Source organism: Erythrolamprus reginae, chromosome 4 (assembly GCF_031021105.1).
Source record: "Erythrolamprus reginae isolate rEryReg1 chromosome 4, rEryReg1.hap1, whole genome shotgun sequence".
Taxonomy (NCBI): domain Eukaryota; kingdom Metazoa; phylum Chordata; class Lepidosauria; order Squamata; family Dipsadidae; genus Erythrolamprus; species Erythrolamprus reginae.
Window position 1 is genome coordinate 44,169,780 of NC_091953.1, and position 25,595 is coordinate 44,195,374.

At 37.3% G+C, this 25,595-nt stretch overlaps 1 protein-coding gene across 1 annotated transcript in view; it reads left to right on the plus strand.

Moving 5' to 3' along the window:
* Nucleotides 1-665: 665 nt before the first annotated feature.
* The window catches only part of EPHA6 (EPH receptor A6), a 475,355-nt gene continuing 450,425 nt past the window's right edge, over nucleotides 666-25,595 (plus strand). The window contains exon 1 of the mRNA XM_070750196.1: nucleotides 666-774. Within this exon, the coding sequence (XP_070606297.1) occupies nucleotides 666-774 (109 nt within the window). The remainder of the gene's footprint in view (nucleotides 775-25,595) is intronic.

Consider the following 25,595-nt stretch of genomic DNA (forward strand, 5'->3'; position numbering starts at 1 on the left):
TTCTTGACGGAGAAGAAGCGGGGAGCTGTCCAGCATTTCAGCACCTTCTAGTCCGCGACTGGCGCAGCTTTTCGTGGGCGGAAAAAAAATCGGAACCTTTCGCGGCTCGGAAATTATTCCCTGTCCCGGCGCTGTCCCTTATGGTCAAGCGCGGGGATGGGCAATCAACCAAAGGGGTGGAGAGGCTGCTCCCCAGGCGGTGGTTGCAGTGGTTCGGGGGGTCGTCAGTGAAACGATTGTCGATGATGATGAGAACCTGAAAAGGAAGCAAAACGGAAGAAGGCAGCCAAGTGGGCGACACCAGCCTGGGTACCCTTCTTACAGACACATACACTCACTCACGCGCACAAACACACACACACACACACACACACACACACACTGCATCCGAACCGAGGAAAGTTTTCTGGCTAAGCTGTTTGCCTTTCAAGTCTTACAGGCTCAACGATGTCCTTTGCCCTCCAGCCACTATTTTAGAGGGGAAGGAAGCTCTTCTCAGGGCAATTTCCCCACCACTCCACTACGTCCCCCATTTCTTCAGCTTTGGCAACAACTGCGAACCTGTTCCTTCATTCTCTCAGGGCTTCCACGGTGCTTAATAGCCTGGACAGGCAAATAACTTGACACCCGGTGTGGGACCAGGAAAAAGGTCTGAGGTGCCAGCCATGGACAGCAGTGAAATGAGGAGCTTCCTTTGGAAATTTAACCTGTTCTTTTCTTTGGTGCTGCTGCTGGTGTGCCTGGGAGGCTGCAGTCATGTTTCCAGCAATCAAGGTAAAAGAGATGAAAAAATGGAGAGGGAGTTGTTGGCAGTGAGAGGGGTAATGGCTGGACTGATAAAGAATATTATTTAATGTGTTAATATTATTTTTTTAAAAACTCACCAGGTTCTGTAAAGTCTGCAAAGTAGCTGCCAGGGAAGACAATTCCCATAGGCAAGAAGGGATCACTTGTTCCTTTCATGGGCTAATGGAATGGTCGCTCTGTCTCATCTTGCAGTGTCAATTGATTTGCCCCACTTAAGTGACAGATGGAGAGGAAAACATTTTCATGCATGGTAGAAAGGAAGTTAAGTTTCTGCATTAATTCAAAGCTTTCTCAGGCCCAGACCAGAGCAAAGATGCAATTCCACTGATTAAACTCAATAAAGCTTTGAATGGAATGCCCTCTCCATTTTAATCTTGTTTTGCTTAAGTAAGCCCTGGTAAACAGAGCAAGAATATGGACTTCGAACTTACACTTCTGGTTCAAAGCACATGTTTCTTTGTGTAACTAATTGTCCTAGAATGGAGTTTTAAAACTTAAAATAAGGGTGGAAATACGCTTTAAGTGGGATAATCTGAAAGCAACCTGAAAGACAGTTCCTCTGCCCAGATTATTATTTTTTTCTTAATCATGAAATGAAGGAAAGCTGTTTTTCATTGGATTGTTCCTGTAAGCTTATTTTGACTTTTGTGTCAAAACGGCCTGCCTCCAGAAGTCGTTGCTGCTCCATCACTTGTGGTTTTTGTAAGAAGAAATAGGACAATCAGTGAAATGGTATATAGGGTTTCCTGCTTGAAGAGAGGGTTAGATTAGAAGACCTACAAGGTCCCTTCCAACTCTGTCTGTTCTTTTCTGTTCTGTTCGAGGTAATTGTATTGTACCATTAAGGAATGGATATTGCTGTCTATACATGGCTTCTGAGGCCCACCAAGAGTCTGAAACTCTTACAGTTCCTCTAAATCCCCTGAGTATGCATGCATTTGACATTCTATGAATCTTGGCCTTGGTCACAGACAAGATTATTTGAAAATAATAATATAAATTTAGAGAGTACTATTTAAATAACACTATGTAAATATGCAATATTTCACTACTTCTTTGTCCTTACTTTACATCTGCAAAGGGAAATTAAGACATCAAGATCATGTTTTATGATCCAAGAGTCTATCTAAAACACCTCTGGCTCTCCAAATCTGTTCAGATGGAAGCTTAAAGGATCATCTCTACCGGTTGAGCACAATAAAATAGCACTTAGGAGATCTGGGCAAATCAAAGGCTTATCTTTTGCTTTACCTGCATAATCATTTTAATAAGTAGTGTCCTTGGACTCATTCTTGACCCTGCTTTTCTTCTTTGGGGAATATCATGGTAACTAATCTTGTTACTACTTAATGATCTGTGGACACTTATGCTGACCGGAAAACCACAGAATGTCAACAAATGAACTATTATTGATTTGTTCAAGTGAATAATTCTATTCCTGAAGGAAATTAAATATATGTATATTCATATATGCATCTAATCTTCAAAATAACATACAGCCATGTATAGCAAAATTTTCTTACTTGGTTAGAAATGAGAATGGTTAGGCAGACATATAGCTAATATAAAAGAAAATATCAATTTCTACTCCTGCAATGAAAACTGAAGGCAGTTTCTTCTTTTTTTAAAGATCAGACTTTGATAGTATGGAAGAGTTTAATACATTTTTGGGATCAAAAATGATTTTACCAGAAATTGATTGTCCTTATAAATTAATTGAATCTTTACCATGAAAATCTAGTTTACAAGTGGAGTGACTAGTGGCACTTTTGAATCTTTGTATTTCAAACAGAAACTAATGATTCAATTTATCTGTATTTTAGAATCCATGTATGGTTCCCATCTTGTAATGCTTAGCTTAATTACAGAGAAGCACAATTATTCACTAGCCACTGTCTGATCTGCAAGGTCCTTGTTCTAAATGCATGAGATCTTATTAGCTTTTCAGGCAATTCCTGTACTACACCTATGGGTGTAAGTATGTGTTTCATTTGTGTTTATGTATAGGGAGAAGAGATAATGATCTGGTGGAATTTATATTTAATGTGCAATTGAAAATGATAGTACGATAAAAATGGAGAGTGAGGGAGGGAGAAATGAATAAATTATATTATTTTGAGTACCTTTACATTTTAGGGTTTTGATGATGACATATTTTAATTAAGCTAAATTTTGTATGCAGAGTTATGGTGGTTTTGTGTGAATGTATATATATATATATATGTATATATATGTATACACACACACCTGTATATACCCCAGGTGATTGCTTTTGCAACTTCAGATTTAGTTCATTCATATTTATGTTTTTCAACATACTCAGCATAAAAACTATCAAATCAGAATTAATTTTGTCTGTATTTACATAAGTACGTAAATAGAGATATAAGATGTCAGATAGAACTTAATAAGTAGATGGCTTGTATTAACATCTTTCTTGTCTCATTGCTAAGAAGCACAGCAAAAATTATTTTCAGAAATAGTAGAGAAATATAACTGGAAAGTCACTAGCAAGCAGATTTTTTGAATGCTAAGATCTGCAGCCATCGATGTTGTCTTCAAGACATTTTTTACTCTATAGATTCATTAACAATTGCAATTAAAATAAAATGATACCCTTAAAGCAAAAGCAATATGGTATGACATTATATAAAAATATATTGATATCTTTATTAAATTGACTTGAACAAATTCATTCTACATTGTGTGGCTAATTTTAACTATCAGATGTCTAGAGCTTTCTCCTAAGATTCCTAAACGCTTCCAATATTTTATTGCTGGGCTTTGTTTTAGGCTACTAGGTGAATATGGTTAGCGTTTCCCTTTAGCTTTACCCAATATTGTTTCACCAATAGCTATGTACAGTAAAACAAACTATGTGGTTGCTTTTATATAAGCAATGATCATTCTTCATGGTCCAATTTTCATGATACTGTTCTGTAGCTGCTGAGTCTGTTGCATTCAGAAGACCCATTCAGGCATTACAAGTCTAGCATGCTCATGACAAGAGAAGTTCAGGTGACTCATTGCTACCCGGATACATATTTAATGATATTAGCTTCTCTGAAGACATTTACTCTTGAGCCATATGAGCCTGGACCATAATTCAAACTTTTATTTATCTAATGTTAATTACACAAATGCAAATGATGAAGAAAAGCTGATTTCACTGAATAATATGGTGAGAGTAGGGCTTAATCTGATGCCATTTAATGGGGCTGGAGTTTAATCCAATTGCTAGAAGATGAAGTTGCAGACAAATAGAAACTGTTGTTCAAGTCCTTTGAGGTAAAGGCTTGGTAATTCAAGCATCAATCCTACAATATATCACAGCAAGCAGTTCTGTTCTCTGACTTGAAAGATTGCTGGAATTCCAAAACTGCTGGATTGTGAGTAAGCAATTGTTTGCCTTCAATGGACTGCTATTTGATTTAGAAACTTACCCAGCCTATATATTTAACTAGTACTATTATACTTATTGCTAAAATGTATTCCATTTTATCATGTATTGCATAGATAACACTCAAATTGTTTTAATTTCATACTTTTTAGTAATCCATATTGCTATCATAACCAGAACTTTAATATACACAAATATTGAGTGAAAGCTCTCTATTGACATCACTGAGATGGGCTTAAATAAAATCACTACTATACAACAAACACTCGTCATACAGATTTCAGTGAATACATTGAAGCTAATTATATCATGACAAGAGTTGTATCAATAGCAGTGGTGGGTTTCTATTGGTTCAACATGATTCAGGCGAACTGGTAACAGCAGTGGTGGGAGGCTCGACCCACCCACCCAGATGTCATCACAGACATTCTGCACATGTGCAGAAGTGTTGCGCGCATGTGCTCCCATTCCTAAACCGGTAGCAAAGATAAGTGAAACCCACCACTGATCAGTAGTAAGGGTTCTGGATAGCAAAACACCTAAACGGGGCTTACTTCATCATGTGTCCACCCATGGAAGAAACTTAGTATCAGATTGACTTAGGCTGAAATTGTAAAGAAACTCGATAGCAGGTTGGAAGTGACTGGTTTACTAATTCAATACAGGTAGTTCTCCACTTACAACAGTTCATTGAGTGATCATTCAAAACTACAACTGCACTGAAAAAAGTGACTTATGCTTACGACCATTTCAGAATCCTCCTGGTCATGTGATCAAAATGCAGATGCTTGAAAACTGACCCATCTTTATGACAGTTTCCTGGGGGGTCATATGATCACCTTTTGTAGCCTTATGATAGAAAGGGAAGCCAGCTTCATCTAACAGTCATATTACTAACTTAACAATTGCAGTGACTCACTTAACAACCATGACAGGAAATGTCGTAAAATAGTGCAAAAGTTACTTCACAAATGTCTCGCTTAGCAACAGAAATGCAGGGCTCAATTGTAGTGATAAATTGAGGGTTATCCTTAGTTTGCTTTTTTTTTCTTATCAAATTAAATTAGTTTTCTTTTCATTAAATAAGTGAAGGGAAATAAGCTAAATCAGATCAAAGATAGTCTAATGTTTTCATTGATCTGAGGGCACTGAAGATCCTTAAAGGTGGTGTACATAAAGCTTTCCCCCTCCTACCTTGTATTTCCAACATTTTTGGTCTGTTAAAGTTGACTACATAAGATTAGGAAAAGTAAGCATGTTCCTTAGAGGACTGATGGGGTTATTAGTATGCATCGCTCTGTATTAGAACTCTATGTCTTTGCTTGAGGTTATTCAATGGTATCTGGGATTCTGCCATTGGGGTCATAGGATGTCAGCTTAATAGGTGTGGGGGCATGATTAATAAATAATTAAATTAACAATTGTTCAAAGTTCTACGTTGTTGCGATGTGGAACTGAAGAACTCTGGAAATATTGATGGCAACTCATTAAATAAATGCCTAACAGTTGAATTTTCAAAACATAATAAAATATTATAATTATTAATTATTCTTTGCTTTTCCATTTCCAGCACTCTTTGAAATATTATAGTGGAAAGTTCATGTAGTCATGTCAAATTTTAAACATCTATGTATCAGTGTTGGAATGATTAAGAATACAATGGATTATATTTTTTTAAAAAAAATACAAACAAAACAACTTCAGCAGAAAATATTTTTCCAACTATTAAACAAGTAGATATGTTTCAGGCAGAATAATGTATATAGGAGCACTGAGTCATAGAACTGATGGTTGCACAACTATTTTCCTTGGTACCTGATAATTATGTATGTACGTATGTGTACTTATTGCATTTGAGTATGTGTACATGTATATATGTAGAGAATATGTATGTATGTATGTATGTATGTATGTATGTATGTATGTATGTATTTTTCACAAAGAAGTTGATTAGTTAAATGGGTTCCTTGAGGCTTTTTTACCAATCAATTTATTTCAGAAAAGGTTCTTTTCCTTCTCTTTGAACTATAATAAAAATTTGAATTTGACTTTGCTCAGACAGGCCATCCAACATCTTTTGCCTCAACCTTCTTTTTTTATATCCAATTACTTGCTAACTGTAATAAATTAAAAGTTGCCCTGGAGTTACCTCTGATAAAATAATTGCATGTAATCTGCAAAAGAAAATATTTCTAAATCAGTGAATCATTAATTATGTTGTTCTTGGCTGCATATTAATAAACAACGGCTGGGAATAGCAAAAGTTTTGTCCCAGATTAAAGCTATGTGAATAATGTAAACATATAGGAAATAGTTCAATAATAATTAAAATAGCAAATGTTTGCATCTATAAATTCCTAAATTTGATAACTTACAATGTTAGCTTAAACTAGCAAATTATATAAATGTTATATGCCAGTTTGTTATTAAAAAAAATCCCCATATGTATACTTCTTCATTCTTAAGAAGATTACAAATTTCTAATATTATGACTAGGACTCCAATGCCTTATATTATAAATATAGCCAGGCAATATTATATAATTTGGGCTTTCTAATTTAGACCAAAAAATGAAAACAAGAAATGCCTAAAATTCACTTCCTTCCTTCCTTCCTTCCTTTGTTACCTCCATCCCTCTCCCCCCCTTCAGCTTAGACAACAAAAAGCAAGTAAAATACAGAATTTTCCATCACAAAAATGTGATAATATCCACTAATTTAAATACAGATTGGTGAGAGCACGATTTTCCTTATTAACTTGATAAATGTGAAGAATTTATTTTCAACATAATTTTCCATTATATGAAGGATATCATATTATATTTTGTCATCGATAATAACACAGGAGATGTTTTATTTTTATTTTATATGATAAAGTAATATATAAATGTAGCTGACCAGATTAGGTGGGAAAACATTTGAATCCATGTTTCCCTAAAAATAAGACCGTCTTATATTTTTTTTGCCACCAAGACCCCAGTTTTATTTGGGGGGGGGGCTTAATAACACATCACTTGCCTGTATCATCCCAGGCCACCTTTTAACTCTCAAAGGCTTTCAGGAAATTCTCCTGAGGCAGGAAAGGCTTTCCTGAAGGCCTCTGCAGCCAATAATAGACCTCTGGATTGATCCAGAACTCTATTATTGGCTATAGAGGCTTTCAAGAAAGCCTTTCAGGCCTTGATGGCTGTAGAAGAAATGGGCCAGTAAGGTAGATGTTTGGGTGTGCAAGGCCTGGCTGCATTGTCTGAAGGTAAGTAGTAGCACAACTCCACTCACACGTCCCGCTCTAGCTTAATTTTTATCCATGCACCCTGGAGTAGATGGGATCTTAATTATTTGGGGGCTTATTTGGGGGTTGGACTTATATTGGGCATAAGTGCAAAAATCAGGCTAGGACTTACAGTACTTTCAGAATAGGTTGTATTTTCAGGGAAAGGTGCCTCTAAAATCTGCCTCTAAATTCTGCCTCTAAAATCTTAGGCTACCTTTCAGTAATTACATCAAAAGAAAAAAGATAGGAAGGATATATACTAAGAATGTTGTGTGGACTAAGTTTCATTTTCCATCTGATATCCTTTAGGAAAGTTGATGTTTTGGCCATCATCTATTTGTTCTGCTTCATAGCTACTGAAGGTCAGCTATAACTTTCAAAATGAGAGAGACAGAGAGAGAAAAAGAGAAAGAGAGATACCAGATGTTTTTTATTTATCATTGGCAATTCTTACTGTTGGATATATAAAAAAAACATTTGTGCATTGTTTTAAAACTTCGTTGTAAAATTTGTTCTGTTACATTTTTATGAGAAGGACATACAGCATAATATCTGGAATTACTTTGTCAAGCTGGATCTATACATTGTGAGGAAGACTGGGTTAAAGATTAAGAGACCACGTTATTCACTATATCCTTTGTGTTTAGTCATTCTCCAAAATAAGAAATGTTCTACGCTTCCCCTCTCTTTCTTTAATTATTACCAAATGTTCTAATTTATTTGGCACAATCTTATAAGAAACTTGCTAATGTATTTGTTTATGGAAAATTTTTAAAATCCTTTTAAGAGTTGGCTGTAACTTGCATCACAATCTTATAATAGATATTTGTCTGTGAAGATCTGTGATGGTCTCCATGATAATATACCGTAAATGTAAAATAATATTCTCCATGTGGATATTAATTCAGACTCTATTGAAATCATTGCACAATTAAGGAAGTTAAGGTAGCTGTTTGGGCTTGTATACCTCTGAAGTTGCATTTCACTTAATTTAAACTTCACTCCTCTTTGAAATGATAACCGGTTAGTTTTTGTCAGGAGAGAACTATTATTAATGAACACAAAGAGGTTAAGAGAGATCTCACCTCTGCCTCTATAATTTCCCTGTATCTGTCTCACTTCACCGTTCTTTATGAAGTAGAGCACAGCATTTTCCATACTACCTATTACTTTGCTGTGGGGAAAACACCACCACACTTGCACAAGTTGAAATGATTTATCCAGTTGTATTGTAACTGGTTCCTACACTCATAATAACTGTTAATTGAGATTGCCTATAATCCAGTCTTCCCCAACTTGGTCTTCTCCATAAATTTAGACTACAAATTTCAGCCAACATGAAAGCTGAAATTCCTATGTAGTGTGAGTGGAAATCAAGGTCTTATTCTTTTCTATATTTATGCTATTTTCAATGTAAATTTAGAGTATAGAGTATTTGTGTGTAGTGCGTTAATTGTATAGGTAAATAGTAAATTATTGAAAGGTTAATAGTTTAGGATATCATTTGCACATTATGGTATTAGTGGTAATTTTTCCGACTAGAAAAAAATTCTGAACTGACCTTAATGATGTGACTTTTCAATATTAGCAATAGAAAAAATATTTTATCAGTGAGTAGCCAAACCAACCATAGATTCAAACACTGTTAAGAATTTTTCTTTTTCTCCTTTTCATTTTCTTCTTCTTTCCCCCTTTTACCTATCTTCCTTCCTACAAATCTGGTACCTTTCTCTATTTACTTTTTACATTTGGAAAATATTCTCACTTATTTGTTATTACCTAATTTATATAGATACGAGATGTAACATTTATTATTAAAATTTAAGATAATTTTTGATAATACTAAGGATATTGTTTACTTACTGTTTATTTACAATGCTTAAGAAACACAATAATGATATTAAGAATTACATGTATTATGATTCACAACCTATAATGTACAAACTTATTACTTAGCTGAACCCCTTGATTTTGTATTTCCCTTCCCCATTCCCCCCCTTTTTTTCTGTTCATCCCTTCCTACCCCCTACTTCCCTCTCCCTTTTTTTATATTTATAAATAAAGTACGGTATATATTTTTTAAAAAAGAATAGAATTATATATTTTTTTTAAAGAATTAGGAAGTTGATTGGGACAGTGGAAATTATGCTTTATAAGTAATAGAATAGAAGCTGGTAAAAAATAAACATATTTAGTCTTGAAAAAATAGGCCTGATGAGAAATACATCATTACAATGGTTGATGCAAAGATACATACCATGGCCAGTTCTTTATTATCAAACAATAATATGTGAAATAATAGTCTAAAGTTACTTGAAGGCAAATACTTAAAAATAATATCAGTGCAATGGAAATTTAGGGAAAAGGTAAAGTCATCTTCATTGGCTAGTTTAATTTGAATTTCTTCACTAAGGCATTTGAACTCAGTATTTTAAATTGTTCCTTCCAATTCTAGCTCCCTTCCAACTTATGGTAGTTTCAAACTGAGATTCTTCATTTCAACTACAGTCAGTGAAAATTATCCGTTAAATGACTGCAGAGTATAATAATACTTCAAAGATGAGAAGAAATTTTACACATATTAGGAAGCCCCCAGCAGTCTCATTAACTGTACTTCAAGATTATTAAAATGCTCTGTACATTGAATACTGGCTTCCTGCTATAATTTCCTTGAATAGTTCCACTCACACTTGTGATAGCTGGTAATGAGGTTTGTGTTTCATAGCTAAAGCCTTAAAATTGTAGTCTATTTCAAGGAATTCAAAGTAAGATATAGAAACAGAAAGAATAAAATTAAATGAGTGAAATGAAAAGAGTTTGGGCTATGAATCTCTGTTTCTAAATGTTTCAGATACATTTACTAACAGAAATAGCAAGGAATATTTTTAAAGTATTTGAATATCATGAACACTAACTGGACTGTATGATTTTAAAATACTAATTCTTCATTAGTAGACATGAATTGACTTCACAGACTGTACTATTTGCATAATTAAATCCCAGATCATTTCCAGACGTTTTTAGTTAGATGATATACAACTTTCCTGATGCTTAAATAATATGGCCTTGTATAAAACAGCATTTTATTTTAACATATATCACAATGTTAGCATGTCAGCACTGGAATGTGAAAAAGAAAATATCCAATTTAATAAAGCTGCACAGAAGAAAATAAACATTTTATATTCTACAGTGTTAGTGTGAGTCAGACCCATATTCCATTTATAAACATTATGTTTTAGGAACCTAATACTGTACAAGGAAAGAAGCCATTGCAAACTGTATTAGTTCATGCTTTATTGCACCTTCCCTTAGAATAGAATTATAACATTAAATTATTTACATTTTGTCCTCATAAATCTGGATCAGCTGTCAAGTATTAGTAATTTTGAATGTAAACCAAACCCAAGACAGTGATTACCCTGGTAATCAGTGATGGGTTGCATCTGGTTTGGCCTGGTTCTGTGAACCAGTAACAGTGGTGGTGCGAGGCCCTGCCCACCTACCCAGGACACTTATGCGCATGTGCAGAAGCATCATGCACGCACAAGAGTGCACACACAAACCAGTAGCAATGGGATTTAGAACCTACTATTGCTGGAAATACTTGTTTTCAAAAAGATAAAAAGTGATGATTGAAAGATACATGAAAGCTATGCTAAATTAAATTTGTGATTAGGAAAATAGGTTACAAATGAAACAAATAAATAACTAAGATGCTTTAATTAAAAATAAATGAAATGTCAAGAGCAACAGCATTTCTTATTTTATTCCGAAACTTTCTGCTTTCTGCCTTTCTTGTTCTAATAGATGACTACAATTTGTAAGAACACCCTTTTGTCTATTTCAATATAAAATGTCAGGAGGAAGGTTTAAACTACTGTATCTGCTTAATGAAAGTAGAGAAAGAGTTGTATATTTTCCAATGAAGATGACAGAATCAATAATAAATTAGGTTTGATTACATGTTGACATTTAGTACTCTATACATAGCATGTTAGCATTTATTGACACCACCCTGGCCTCCCCCATTTCCTCATCTGCACAGATCCTTTTATTCTTCGTTTAGGCACTGAACACAATTGGCTAAAGGTTAATGTGGATATGATGCTAAAACTAAGCAGAAGAATCAACTTGCTATGTTGACTAGTTTGAAACATGATCCTTCAGATTTGCATCCTTCTGGACACATTTGAGGGTACAATTGAAAATCTTGTTCCTAATATTTGTTTCACAATACTTCTTGTAGATTTGAGAATCATATCTCATTCGTACTAACAGAACAGCTTAGTTTATTGGTGGAAGTAACTGAAGATATTGCCAATGCAATTGCTTTTTCTTGCACATCAATTTTTCTCTAGCTGTTCATAGTTTCCTTAATGATATACCCTATTTCAGTGATGGCGAACCAATGGCATGGGTGCCACAGGTGGCATGTGGATTTGTGGACTCCTATCTGCTGGCACCGGAGCCATTGCCCTAGCTCAGCTCCAACATGCATGTGTGTGCCATCCAGCTGATTTTTGGCTCACACAGAGGCTCTGTGAGGGTGGTTTTGGCTTCCAGAGAGCCTCCAGGGGGATGGGGGAGGGCATTTTTACCAGGAAAGCCTTTTGAGCCTGGGAAGGGCAAAACACTGGGTCCCTCAGAAGTTGGGAAGCAGGCTATTTCTGGTCTCCAGAGGACCTCTGGGGAACCAGGGAAGCTGTTTTCAGCCTCCCAAGGCATTGAATTATGGGTGCGGGCACTCGTGCATGTTCAATTGGGTGCATGCATGCTTTTTCAGCACCCAAGGAAAAAAAGGTTCGTCATCACTGCCCTATTTCCTTGAAATTTATTTGAAATGTGAGAAGATAGGAAAACATTCTAAAGAAGTGATTATTTGGTAAGAGACAGGAGGTTTAAGACAATGGCTCTTATGGATATGATCTTTAAGTGCCTTGCCGGCATTTCATTGTACAGCAACAAAAATAATGATCTAAAAAAACTATACTGATAAGATTTTGTCCATTTCTTTAAAAAATATTAGGAATATTAGGAATATTATTAGTACTTAAGAAAATTATGAGGAATACTGGAGTCAGCCCCACTCTCTGTGCCCTAGGAAGGATATAAAGACAAACCTTTTCTCAAAAACTTTGCCAAGAAAATTGCAGGGACAGATCCATGGGTGAAATGTTCCCAATTCTCCCGCGTCTTGTCAATTGTCAGAGATCCAATCTTGAAGGGAGTGCAAGGTTCCGCCACCACCTGCCTGGATGCCACCATTTGGATTCTTTTACCCTCTGTGCATGTGCAAAACATTATGTACATGCACAGAGGGTAAAAGACATCTGGGCAGGTGGGCAGATCCTCTTATTTATTTATTTATTTATTTTTATTTATTTATTGGATTTGTATGCTGCCCCTCTCCGTGGACTCGGGGCGGCTAACAACAGTGATAAAAACAGCATGTAGAAATCCAATACTAAAACAGCTAAAAACCCTTGTTATAAAACCAATAATACATACAAACATACCATGCATAAATTCTAGAAGCCTAGGGGGAAAGAATATCTCAGTTCCCCCATGCCTGACGACACAGGTGGGTTTTGAGGAGCTTACGAAAGGCAAGGAGAGTGGGGGATATTCTAATCTCTGGGGGGGAGTTGGTTCCAGAGGGCCGGGGCCGCCACAGAGAAGGCTCTTCCCCTGGGTCCCGCCAAATGACATTGTTTAGTTGACGGGACCCGGAGAAGGCCCACTCTGTGGGACCTAACTGGTCGCTGGGATTCGTGCGGCAGAAGGCGGTCCCGAAGATAATCTGGCCTGGTGCCATGAAGGGATTTATAGGTCATAACCAACACTTTGAATTGTGACCGGAAACTGATCGGCAACCAATGCAGACTGCAGAGTGTTGGTGTGACATGGGCATATTTATGGAAGCCGATGATTGCTCTCGCAGCTGCATTCTGCACGATCTGAAGTTTCCGAACACTTTTCAAAGGTAGTCCCATGTAGAGAGCATTACAGTAGTCGAGCCTCGAGGTGATGAGGGTGTGAGTGACTGTGAGCAGTGACTCCTGATCCAGATAGGGCCGCAACTGGTGCACCAGGCGAACCTGGGCAAACGCCCCCCTCGCCACAGCTGAAAGATGTTTCTCTAATGTGAGCTGTGGATCGAGGAGGATGCCCAAGTTGTGGACCCTCTCTGAGGGGGTTAGTAATCCCCCCCCTAGGGTAATGGATGGACAGATGGAATTGTCCTTGGGAGGCAAAACCCACAGCCACTCCATCTTATCCGGGTTGAGTTTGAGTCTGTTGACACCCATCCAGACCCCAACAGCCTCCAGGCACCGGCACATCACTTCCACTCCATTCCCTTCATGATCGGTTCTCCAACAACTGACAGGCATGAGCGAATTGTGAGCTTTTTGCTCCCGGACATATGCAAGCATTCTCCAAAAGTTGAAATTGACTCGAAGGCATACCTCCAAAATATTTATGTGTATGTGTATATGTTCATGGATAATGTATATGCATATATCTGTCTGGCTCTTCGCAACTATTCAGAAGCATTGTAAAAAGTCTCAGTGGCATTCCCCTTGTTTCACTGGGTTATATAAGAAGCACGTAAGATTGAAGTGGCCCTTTAGAGAATTACTTTAAACTAAGTGACTCAAAATGACATTATTTTCTAGAATAGCAATGCAATGCTTCTGGTATATTCTCCCTTCTTAATCATCCTTTGCTTAGACATATTCCTATTATGGTGTTGTATATCACTCAAGATTTGATTTCTTAGAACATACTTCTCACAAATCCATTTTTAAAAAATAAATTAAAGAGGTTTTGATCATTTGGAAGGAGAAGAATATTTGTAACTTCTAACATACAGAGGGAACAATTAGGCATAAATATTAACCAAATTGCATCCTCATACCGTATTAAATAGCTGATTTTATTTTGAAATTTGGACAGAAAGGTGTTTTTACTTTGAGGAAAACTGAGCAATATTCTTAAATATTAAATATGTAATAAATATTATTATTAGTAAAACTAGAGGAAGAATAGAGAACTGAGAAAAAGTGTCTGGTTTCATGTCAACATAGTTTGGTGTATTCTGATAATGGTTATGTCTTGCTATCTGAAAAAGAAAACTGATTTACTGAGTGTTTACATAACCACAACAGTAATGATGATGACGACAACAACAACAACAACAACAATAATAGTAGTAGTAGTAGTAGTAATAATAATAATAATAATAATAATAATAATAATAATAATAATAATAATAATAATAATAATAATAATAATCAATCACACCATCCTAGATGCTTGGGAAGTGTACGATTTCTGATATTATGATATGAAATCCAGCATATAAATCTCATTTGCTGTGTATTACTGTTTTTGTGATACAATAATGATGATCATGATGATGATGATGATGTCATTTGTAAGAAAATCCCAGAAAATTCTGCATCTTGATCCTTTAAAAATGTTCATTGGATGGAAACCTTATCGGAGCTGATATTTACTATGATTAAGAAAACATGATGTTTGTTCATCTATATAGATAATAGCAGAGTTCATTCATTCTATGTTATCGCTTTCAGTTATGTAATACAGTACATAGTTTCCTGCCCTAAAGCACTACATTTTGAGGACAAGAATGTGATAAAAATTGCAGTGGGACTTCAGATTTCTGCAACATTAGGAAATAATTTAAAAGCATTTTAGATTGACATATTCTACAGTTCCCCCATATAAATAATACAACTAATGTAATCAAACCTAATCTAGTCTAATCTAATCTAATCTAATCACAGAAAGAAACATGGATAAGAGGGAAAGATAAATACTGATTAGGACAAAAAAAGGAGAAAAAAAATCAAAGTATCTTGTCTGAAATACATTAGCCCATTGTATTGCCAAAAGTATCCTTTTTTGAAAGCTCAGACTTCCAATGACAGTTCATGATTTGTGCATCATTGACAAACTATTTTAAGGATTTTAAGTTGCTTAAAATGTATGTATATACAAACATATTAAGTACCTCTGCCGCCAGGCATGGGGGAACTGAGATACTCTTTCCCCCTAGGCCTTTACAATTTTATGCATGGTATGTCTGTATGTATGTTTGGTTTTACAATAACTGTTTTAATATTGGATTGTCACATGCTGTTTTACTACTGTTGTTAGCCGCCCCGAGTCTACGGAGAGGGGCGGCATACAAATCCAATCCAATCCAATCCAATCCAATCAAATCAAGTAAAATTAAAATATATTTTATTTTAGATTCCTAATAACTCTATGGCGATATTTGAAGCATAAATACAGCAGATCATTATATTGTTATTTATATGTAATGATGAAGGTGGTGGTTTCTCAAATAGCCCTGAATGCCTCATCAAAATATTAATTAAGTCTGAACCTGTTTGTTTTCAAGATTAACCAATATTGGTTAATTAATAATATTCATATAAAGCACTTTCGAAAAATGTTTGCTGGCCAAATAATTGTTCCAAAGTCTGTATGCTACCAGTTTGAAATTACATTAGCCTTAAGGCAAGGCTAACATGCAATAGTTAAATGGATTCAGATGAATAATTTAAAAGCTGAACTTCTCAATTATTAACTTAATTCCTTTGTGATTGAATGCCAACCTTAGTCCAGGCCTAGTGAAGTTGTCTGGAAAGAAGTCTTGTGCTATTATCTGGGAATGGTTTGAATCCTGTTGGAGTGAGGAAGTGGACAGGACCCTTAAGTCTATGAGCACAGCCATCTTCTCATGAGAATCATATCTTCCTGTGGGGGCATGTAAGTGGTTGTTAGCCATGATTAATTCTTCTTTGAGAAAGGAGATTGTTTCTTTACCTTTTAATGAGGTTCTGGTTGATTGTCAAAAAGCCATTGCTGGACCCCACCATAAAGAACAATTTTCTTCTAGTTTTCTAATGCCCCATTTTGGGGGAAAATAATTGAAAATATGGTTATATAGCATTTCAGAGGATCTTGGAAGAAGTGGATGATATGGATCCCTTTAAACCTTTCAGGAACCAGGATGAGCAGAAATAGCCAACCTAGATACCTCCACATTGGATTACTGTAGTGAACTGTATGTTGCCTGGACAGGATCTGGAAACTTTACCAGTTCAGACTGAAGTGCCATGAGTAGTTGTGTGTGTTCTTACAACAGCATATCACACCTCGGATCTATGAGCTGAATTGATTGCCAGTCTGCTCCCAGGCCCAATTCAAATTGTGGTTTAAATCTTTCAAGTCCTTTATGGCATGGGACTAAGTTATCAGAGGGACAGCATCTCCCCCAATGACACATTTCCTTTCCATTAAATGTAGCTGAGAGGGAATGGTTCAGGTCCTGTCTGTTAGGGACTTACATTTGAGAGGTTTTAGGATGTGGACTTTCTCTGCTGTAGTGCCCGTCTTATGGAATATTCTTCCATACAAAAATATTGTGTGGAAAAATGTCCTATCCCTTTTTATGTTCCTTAAGTGTCTCAAGACATGCCTATATTATCAAGTCTAGCAATCTCAAGAGATTGTGAATATCTTATGAAGGCTCTGGCATTGCATTTAATTCAATCTTTCCTGTACAATATGATTTCATTTTTTGTTTTCATATATTTATTGTTGTATGCTGCCCAGAGTTACTTTGTGTGATGTTGATAACTGTACAAACTGACTGTATAAATAAATATGTTTGTCTATCCCGCCATAATAATGTCATTTCAGTTAATGTTCAGATATGACAAAAGATTGACATATTAATTTACATTTTTGCTACCAAGTAAAGACAATTAAGCAGCACCATCAGCATCTGGTGACTCTTAGTAGTAATAATAAGATTGTCAACACCCCCAAGTAGCATCTGAGAAATAAATCAGATCCCAGTCCAATTCTCTCATCCAAGGTTCAATTTATTAGCAGAGCCATGTTGGTCACACATTGCCATCCCGATACTAACTTCCTTCCAGTTCCCCACCCAGGTTAAGGTTCATCCCACATCCCCACACCCACCAGTCCGAGTGCAGGGATTTCACCGACTTTCTCTTTACATCAGTTGATTCAGAACAAAATATGACCTTGGACTCTAAGAAAGGAATTTGTTGTGGCTAGTAACTTTCCCTCTCATACAACTACTCCTCCCAGTTCCCCTAATACTGATCTACTGTGGCAGGTCAAAGTCTCTAACTCTACATGATGGCTTCAGCCTGACAAAGGATGCTTTAGCCTGTTATTGGTAAAGAAGTGGAATGAAGTCTCATATATATTCAGGATGGCGATTACAGAAAGATGGAATAATATAACTAATCTGATTTAGAAAACCCTAATTTGAATTTCACTTCATCATACTCTCAGCTTAAGTAGCATTTATAATGCTCCTTGCAAAGTTGTTATAAAGCACAGATGAGTGCACATCAACTAGTATGCAGCTTCTTGAGACTAAATTGTAATTTAACTCATAACCTGGAATATTTTTATGTGTATATATAATACACACACACCAGAAGTGGGTTTTATCAGGTTCTGACCAGTTCTAGAGAACTGGTAACAGAAACTTTGAGTAGTTCAGACAACTGCGGCGCCTAAAACACGTCTTGAGTATTGCCCACATGATCATATGCTGCAATGTCCTACCGGTCAATGACTACTTCAGCTTCAACAGCAACAACACAAGAGCACGCAACAGATTCAAACTTAATACGAACTGCTCCAAACTTGACTGTAAAAAATGTGATTTCAACAATCGAGTTATTGAAGCGTGGAACTCATTACCGGACTCAATTGTCTCAACCCCTAACCCCCAACATTTCTCCCTTAGACTCTCCACGATTGACCTCTCCAGGTTCCTAAGAGGCCAGTAAGGGGCGTACATAAGTGCACCGGTGTGCCTTTCGTCCCCTATCCAATTGTCTTCCTTTCTCTTGCTTTTCATATATATTTGCTTCCTTTCATATATCCTCTCCTATAAGTTCACTTTTACCCTTATATATATAACTACATGTCTATTTTTCTTCCTATGTATGTATTGGACAAATGAATAAATAAATAAAATAAATAAACTGGTAAAATCTATAGAGATTTTGCAGTATACTTTCCCTGGAGTGGGATAGCAATGGAGATTTTGCAGTATCCTTCCCCTACAATGCTCACCAAGCCACACCCACAGAACCGGAAGTAACAATTTTTGAATCCCACCACTGATACATACCTTGATTGCCAAGTACGATGTATTTAAGAAATGAAAACCCTACTCCCAAATCTCATTCTTCATTGTATACCTGTGCTTATAAATCTTATATGCAGAAGAAGCAGATGGTGGGAGTGTTACTGTTAAGCAACAGTCCTTGTGTAGATCTAAAATTCAGTAGAAGACAATCTCTATCGCTCAGGATCGAACTATGGAATTCTTGGTGCTTTCACAGTTTGGTTGTTTGATGGAAGATGTATTATTACCCCACTAGGAAACCAGAGGCAAGTTCCTCCCAGTTTGATCCAATTCACCCAAACCAGTAGCAGCCCATTGGTGACATCACCCTGACAGCACAAAACTGGTTCAGTGAGCACCGATCTGTGGGCACCACCGCCATCTTTTAAAAAACGTTTTTCAAATATACTTCCTATTTTTTTTAAAAAAATTACTTGTTTGTGTTTCTGCACATTTGCAGAACCTGAGTTTTTGGCACTGTACATGCATGTATACATGCAAGAAGCACAGGCAGTCATGTGGCACAGGAGGAAGCAGCAGCGAGGTAGTTAGAACCCACCCCGTCCATTGGGAAAGCCTGCACTATTCAAAGGCCCAGAGGGCCACCACCACATTCACCACCTAGAGTTCTTCTTTCACCCATCCCTGCCATCACCCCACCAGGCTAGCACCTCCCAAAGTCACATTGCAAGAGCTGGTCCATGTGCTCTTCATTTGCTGTTTTTTAAAAAACAACAAATAGGAAAACCAGCCACTTTTGTCCATTCTAAGTTTAAGTGCAAAAACAGCAAGCAGCCATTGAGGCAGTGAGAAAGAAAGAAAGAAGGAAGGAAGGAAAGAAAGAAGGAAAGAAGGAAAGAAGGAAAGAAGGAAAGAAGGAAAGAAGGAAAGAAGGAAAGAAGGAAAGAAGGAAAGAAGGAAAGAAGGAAAGAAGGAAAGAAGGAAAGAAGGAAAGAAAAAGAGGGAGAGAGGGAGGGAGGGAGGGAGGGAAGGATGAGGGAAGGAAGGAAGGAAGGACCACAAAACCTGGCACTAGAGATAGTTTCAGAAGACACTTTAAAACAGCACAGCAATCTAGGGCTAGATGGGATCTCAGAGGTCGTCTAGTCCAACCCCCTGCTGCAGCAGGAAACCTTATATCACCTGGAAAATTACCAGAAAGGAAAAGGAGTTTATCAGGACAAGGCTGCAGTGCAGAGGAAGGCAGAAATAGTCCTTGACTTATGACTACAATTGAGACCAAAATTTTGGTTGCTAAGCAAGTGCATTTTTAAGTGAGTTTCACTACATTTTACTCAATCCATGACATCTCCTCTAATAGCTCTAATAGTCATGTGCAAGCCAGAGAAGAACATCTGAAGGCATGTGTAATGTTTTAATGTTCAAAAGTTATAGTTAAATGTGTGGCAAAAAGTGGACTTTGGGTGTGTTTTCCCAAATGCAGTAAGTGAGGTTGAATGTGTATAGTTTTAGAAGAGCTGTGTTTGTACATACACATATAGTATATACATTAGATAATGTACATTTTTGTGTACCTATACACACTATACTATGTAATATCTATGTATACATATGACATATATACATAGTATTAAATAGTATATTTTGGATGTTAAGTAGTAGTAAATAGGGAAATTGTATCTCATTGAGTCTTTGACGCAAGGAGAGGCCAGGCACCCTAACTCTAACATTTGACGTTAGTGACATCACGTTGGCCATGCCCACCCAGTCACATGACCATGAAGCTATGCCCAGTGAGTCATATGACCAGGAAGCCATGCCCACAAAATAAGCCACGCCCACAGAACCAGTGGCAAAAACTTTAGAAACCAACCCTGTAGGAAACGTGAGCAGCTGTGATGTTGTATAACGAAAACCTGAATTAATTGGAAAGGTACATATTGACAGACTATTTTTATAGTTGTAAGGTTACAAGGGTAGGAATATCCACTTTCCCAATAGGCATCCATTGTAAATTTTTAGTATTTGAAGCACAGTTGACATGATTCAGAAATCTGATCATTTGATTTCTAAGCAAAGAGGGAACATTTTCTTTTCCATATATAAAATAGCTTATCATATGGGAGAAAGTTTCTTTATTTTCACTTTGCTTTTAAATTATCAAGATGGTCAGCGGAAACCAAATGGAACAAGTAGATAAAAGTAGTCAAGTGATAGCTGGCAGTGTGGAATGTATTTTTAAAGCCCACACATTTTAGCATACATTAGAAACAGCAGACGGATTGTTATTTTGGAACAATAACAAGATAACAGACTGTGTACCGTAAAGAATGAGATTTTCAAGGCTTGCTGTTCTCAAGCATGTACTTCAGTTTGACAGCCTGGCCATGCACCTGTAAAATGCACATGCTGCTAAGGCTTGTTGCTTAACATTGTAAATAATAAATGAACAGTGAGTGCAAAAGTGTCAGACTGGATCAGTTAAGGAATTATTATAAAAGAGAAAACATCAGACTGCTTAGCTGTTCAAGCAGTTAAAAAGACATAAGACTAAATGTAAATAAACTTTTTGTATGATTTTATATTGTTTTTATACTATTGTTTATTCTTTTATACAGGTGTTTAATTGTTGTAAGCTGCCCAGTATCATGCAGCCATATGTTAGAATGATAAAAAAATAAGAAATGAAATTTCTTTCTGCACTACTACTATTATTATTATTATTATTATCATTATTATGTTTGGGGCATAATGGTTCTAGTGGGAGACTGGGCAAGCCCATGTTAGAGACCTGAGAGCTGCTATGGGGCAGGGTTGAATGCTCGTCCTTCACTCAAGCTCCTGCCAGGGACATAAGGAAGCCCCAAGCTGGATATCTCCAGTCCAGAGCAATGGTGATATCACTGGATACTCCTTTAACCCAGAAGCACTTTGTTACTTCTGACACAAGTGCAACCCTCCCCTCCCAACACCCCATTATATCAATCAAAAGCTATAAGCCAGTGGTGAACCTATGGGACAAGTGCCACAAGTGGCACATGGAGCCATATCTGATGACATGCGAGCCTTTGCCTTAGCTGAGCCTCAATGTGCCTGTGTGTGCCCGGAAGCTAATTTTTGGCTTGCACAGATGCTCTGGGAGAGTGTTTGGCTTCCAGAGAGCCTCCAGGGGGACGGGGGCGGTGTTTCTGCCTTCCCCTGGCTCCAGGGAAGCCTTTAGAGCCTGGGAAGGATGAAACGCAAGCCTACTGGGCCCACCAGAAGTTGGGAAACAGGCCATTACCTGCCTATATGCAGAGAAGAATGCAGAGACTTCCTTCCTGGTGTAAAATCAGAACTTGTAGGATCTGGGTATTTCACTTTTCCCAGTAGCTTATTCCCCACCCCCCTGAAATTAAAGCATCAGGTGTTTCCCTCTGGTTAAGCAAAGTGTTTTCTAGCTGGCAATAATTTATCTTATGAAATGGTGGAAGCAAAGGTTTAACAAGTTAGGCTCCTATGATTTTTCATGACTATGACTGGAGATGATAGTTACCACGTGAGGAATGGGTGACTTTAAATTGAGGGGGAGAGAGAGAAAAAAAGAAAAAAAGGAAGGAAGCAGGGAGGGAGGGAAGGAAGGAAGGGAAAAATGAGAAAGAAAGGGAGGGAGGGAGGGAGTGAAAGAGAGAGAGAGAGAAGGGGAAGGAGCCCCAAATTTTGGTTTCTAAGCCAGAACATTGTTAAGTGAGTTTCACTACATTTTACTCAATCTATGACATCTGGCTCTAACTGTCATGTGCAAGTTAGGAAAGAATATCTATGTGTGTGTGTAATGTTCTAATGTAAAGGAATTATAGTTAAATGTGTGGCAGAAAGTGGATTTTGGGTGCGTTTTTCAAAACGCAGTAAGTAAGGGTGGAATGTGTATAATTTTAGACCAGGGGTGTGTGTGTGTGTGTACAGCATACATAGTAGATAATGTATATTTTTGTGTGCCTATACACACTATATACTATGTAATATGTAACACATATGGCATATATGCATAGAATTAGATAATATATCTTGGATATTCACTAGCAGTAAATAAATAGTCAGGGAAATTGTATCTCGTTGAGGCCTTTGAGATGAGGAGAGGCCAGACACCCGAATCCTAATCCCTGATGTTAGTGATGTCAAGTTGGCCACACCCATCTAGTCACATGACTAGCGAGCTACACCTGCCCAGTCACATGACCATGAAACTACGTCTGCCCAGTCACATGAACATGAACCTATGCACACTGAGTCACAGGGCCAGGAAGCCATGCCCATCAATTAAACCCTGACCACAAAATAAGCCACGCCTAAAGGAACCGATAGCAAAAGATTTTAAAACTGACCCCTGGCGGGCGTGTTTTGTTATCAGGCCTGGGACGGCAGGGAAATGGGGAGCTTTTGTGATTAATGTAGTTAATTTCATTCTCTCTTGTTTTGTGGGCTTTTTAATATATTCTAATAAAGTTTTAAACAGCATGCATTTATTGGTTTTCTTTTTTTGACATTTGTACAGGACCCAGAGTCATTTTCTTATAAAATTAGTGGCTATACAAAATGTGGTAAACAAATAAACAGGCTCCATATAGCCCTGAAATATGCATCATTAGCAGATATTATTTCTTTTTCTAAGACACATGGCTCTTGTTTTTATTTTAAAGTTGAAAGAAGAAAGGTTTTGAGAGATGCAAGTGAAGAAGGGAAAGAAAAGACTTAATTGTGTCTCACGTTTGGGATATACATCAGCAGAATACCATAAGATAAACTATTTTAACCTTGGTTGTATTGTTTGTATTTACAGCATAGAAAAGAATATTGTTTCTTTTTCTCTGAACTACAGTGAACTGATCTGCGATTATTATATTTGTACTAGGCTATATCTTCCTTCTAGTAGCCTGATTTTTTTTTCCTCCTGCATTTTCTTATTCCCCAAAGACAACACAATGTTAAAGTGCCACGTAAAAAACTTTTCAAATCATTAAAGCAATGTTTTGCAGAAATCTGTCTTCCATTTTCTCGATCCCATTCTTTATTTTTAAAACAGGCTTCTGTTGTTTTGATATTCGGAATATTTGAGAATTATTTTTGAATTCTCTTGGTGGCATTTCTGAGCTATATTGCTTAAACAAAGAGAAATTTGCTGGTATTAGTTCTCATTTCACATCTGAAACCTCTCTGGCTGCTCATACTTCCAAAACTGGGGGTGGTACTGAAAACATTCATTAAATAGAAACTAGAAGGGAAACATAATTTGCAATGGATGTGCATATGGAGATGATAGTTGCTATGTGAGGAATGAGTGACTTTGAGATGATGGGGAGAGAGAGAGAGAAAAAGAAAAAAATGAAGGAAGGAAGGAAGGAAAAAAGGAGAAATAAAGGGAAAGAGTGAGTGAGAGAGAGAAGGAGAAGGGGCCCCAAATTTTGGAGCTATATTGCTTAAACAAAGAGAAATTTGCTGGTATTACTTCTCATTTTACATCTGAAACCTCTCTCGCTGCTCATACTTCCAAACCTGGGGGTGATAATGAAAACATTCATTAAATAGAAACTAGAAGGGAGACATAATTTGCAATGGTTGTGCATATGGAGATGATAGTTACTACGTGAGGAATGAGTGACTTTGAGATGACGGGGAGAGAGAGAGAAAAAGAAAAAAAGGAAGGAAGGAAGGAAAAAAGGAGAAATAAAGGGAAAGAGTGAGTGAGAGAGAGAAGGAGAAGGGGCCCCAAATTTTGGAGCTATATTGCTTAAACAAAGAGAAATTTGCTGGTATTACTTCTCATTTCACATCTGAAACCTCTCTGGCTGCTCATACTTCCAAAACTGGGGGTGATAATGAAAACATTCATAGAAACTAGAAGGGAGGTATAATTTGCAATGGATGTGCGTATGCTCTCCTTTCCCACTTCATAACATGAAATGTTTGCAAAAACATCTTTTTACATTTGTAAAATGATATTGTCCTTAAATTCAATACATTTTGAAAGCAAATATTTTTGTTCCTTATAAGGTGCAGTGCAAAACAGATTTGTGGATATTGGATTATGTACACCTCCCTGATGATTCTACCACTGAATTTGATCCAGCCACATTTTCTCTATGTTGATTTTCATTTGTTTGTTTGTTTGTTTGTTTGTTTGTTTTTGTTTGTTTGTTTGTTTGTAGAATGTAGTAGCCATCTATCTCACCACATGATAACTCTGGATGGCTTACATTGTTGTTCTGTCTGGGTCCCCCCAGACGCCAACACCAACCAAAAAGAGTATCCAGACACACTAGTAAAAAGCAAAGGCAGTTTATATAATTCAAAGCAAACACAGGTAACAAAAACTGTTCTTACAGACAAGAACACTATGAAGCTTCACAGAGGTTTCACGAAGGCCAGGCAACAAAACAGGATTCTTGCTGGCAAAAACAACGCTGGAAATAATAAAACCCACGCCTCCCCCAAGTCTTCCAGACTTCTAGGCCACAAGCCAAGATCAGAGACGCCGAGAATCGAAGCAAGGTCACAGGACTCCTAGTTGATACCTCTCCACAAGACTGTAAGGGCGGGCCTGCCTTTTCAACCCTGCTGAGGAGAACCATACCCAAACCCAGCTGTTGCCAATTCAGGGATGGAAATACCTTTCTAATTGGCCCCGTCTTTGAGCTGCACGTCGCTGCCTCATGTCTATTATAGCTTGTGCGTCTTCATCCAATGAATCCAGGCTACTAGCTGGGGAGAGCCCCCCCCCCCCCGAGGGTCTCAGGCTGCTCTCCCTCCTCCTCTTCCTGACGTTCCTCTCCCCCGTCTGCCTGGTCCTCCCCATTCCTGTTCACTGTCCTCCTCCTCTGGGCATGGATACGGCAGAGATCCAGCCGGTCCCTGAGGAGCCTCAGGCTGAATCACAACACATTGTAAGTTTTTTTCCAG